The following is a 1791-nucleotide window of genomic DNA, read 5'->3' on the forward strand; positions in this document are numbered from 1 at the left end:
TGTATTCCAGATTGTTAAAATACATTTGAATTAGGAGATTAGCATTCAGGTATTTAGATAGAGCATCCAAAAGAATGGAGAAAAATGATCTTCTTTCTGTAGTCTTGTACCTGAGCACTACTTGAAATACCACTCAGGAGTGCAGTTTATGGGTTCTTCCTTCCAAATAGTCTTCAGACGCTGGGTCCAGGCAGTCAGCATCTCCTTCCTCTTCTCCTCAGAGACAAACTCTGGAGCATAACAGATGTGAGGTTCAAGGACTTTGACACCACAGAAGTGCATGATTCCATGCTGGATGCAAAACAAAGAAGGAAATGCTTCAGGAAATAGTTACTCTTTCAACTGAAGAATATGCATGATTCAAATCTGAACCTGTTTCTCTGACCCGGGATCAGGCAGGTTCTCTAAATCTGTGCATTTATCAGAGAAGGGAAATAAACTGCTTTTACACCAATAGAACTCTCCTCTCTGGCTGCTGTACTCTGTTAACTTTGCAAGGATCAGAGATGGTCTAAAGTTCATTGTCCTGTTCGAACTTCCTCAGATTGTTCCTGTACTGCAGTGCCTTTCACATCTACTTCCAAATTGGGTTTGGGGATTTTTTTTTCAACCTTTCCCCTCTGAAAGAAGACTAGTGCCTGTGGAATCAACTCCACTTGCCATTTTCCCTCTGTGTATTTCTGAATTCAGTGTCGTGCTTCACATTTTTGTCTCCTTTATTTGCGAGCCCTGGAGCTGGACAGCTCCTCAGGGGCAGGTATCTGGTAATTGCAGTGGGTAGGAGATCATGTGTGATTCCCTTCCTTCCCTGCATCCTACATTGGGTAACCATGGGGAAACATCCCACACCCTAGAGATAAAGGAAATCCTGTAATACCAGAGAAACTGAGAAGGCTGAAGGCATAAGCTGCCTCCAAATTGTAATCTGGAGGAAGAGGCACAAAACAACTTTAAACCTCTCTGGACTTTTAAGGTAGTCTGAGGATTTTAGAGCCCAGTTTATAACCTGCAGATGCTTGGAGAAGGCAACTTAATAAATTATTTCTTACTATACTTCCTATAAAATAAACAGTATAAGAATTGTTAAAAATAATTTGAACAATATTGAAATATACAACAACCAAATATTTATACATTATACCTGCATGGGCCACAGAACATAGCGAATATCACCACCGATATTTCCATTTGAATACATTTCTTTGGTTCCTCCAGTGGTGAAAGAAAACAGGGATAATTTGTCCTAGAATTAGAAGGTGATGCTTGAATTAGACACATTTAAAGAAGAGTGGCTGAACAGTTCAAGAGATATTCAGGGGAACCTGGGCAGCACAGATTTCTAGAAGAGGGGGTGTCCTCTTCTTTCCCAGACCTTACAAGAATTAGCAGTTTTGAGGCAAAGATTGGTGACATACATCTAGACAGTTGACTGTGTGTCCAGGCTTTGAGAAGAGACAGTTTAAAAGAAAAGGAATTACATGTCTGACAGCCTTGTGTGAAGCAGGGCTGATGCATTATTTGAAGTCAGTGTAAAGAGAGCTTAAAAAAACTGCAATGGAAAAGAAGGACCAATGCCCAGAAGAACACTGTGCAAACCTTGAACTTAATAATCTCAAAAACATACCTGGAGCAAACCGCCATCATAAGACTTTGACAAATCATAAGCAAAGCCTTGGACCAACACTCTGTCCATCCAGCCCTTCAGGATCGCAGGCATGCTGAACCAAAACAAGGGAAACTAGGCAAAGAGTAAATGACCTGGTTAGCACAGAGAATCTGGACCACCCTTAG

At 41.1% G+C, this 1791-nt stretch overlaps 1 protein-coding gene across 1 annotated transcript in view; it reads right to left on the minus strand.

Moving 5' to 3' along the window:
- Nucleotides 1-1791, minus strand: part of NQO2 (N-ribosyldihydronicotinamide:quinone reductase 2) — a 7694-nt gene that overhangs the window by 3257 nt on the left and 2646 nt on the right. The window contains 3 exon segments of the mRNA XM_027893699.1: nucleotides 111-291; nucleotides 1142-1243; nucleotides 1625-1738. Of these exon segments, the coding sequence (XP_027749500.1) occupies nucleotides 118-291; nucleotides 1142-1243; nucleotides 1625-1738 (390 nt within the window). The 3' untranslated portion in view covers nucleotides 111-117.

Source organism: Empidonax traillii, unplaced genomic scaffold (assembly GCF_003031625.1).
Source record: "Empidonax traillii isolate 1590-97213 ecotype Southwest subspecies unplaced genomic scaffold, ASM303162v1 scaffold403:size524366, whole genome shotgun sequence".
Lineage (NCBI taxonomy): Eukaryota > Metazoa > Chordata > Aves > Passeriformes > Tyrannidae > Empidonax > Empidonax traillii.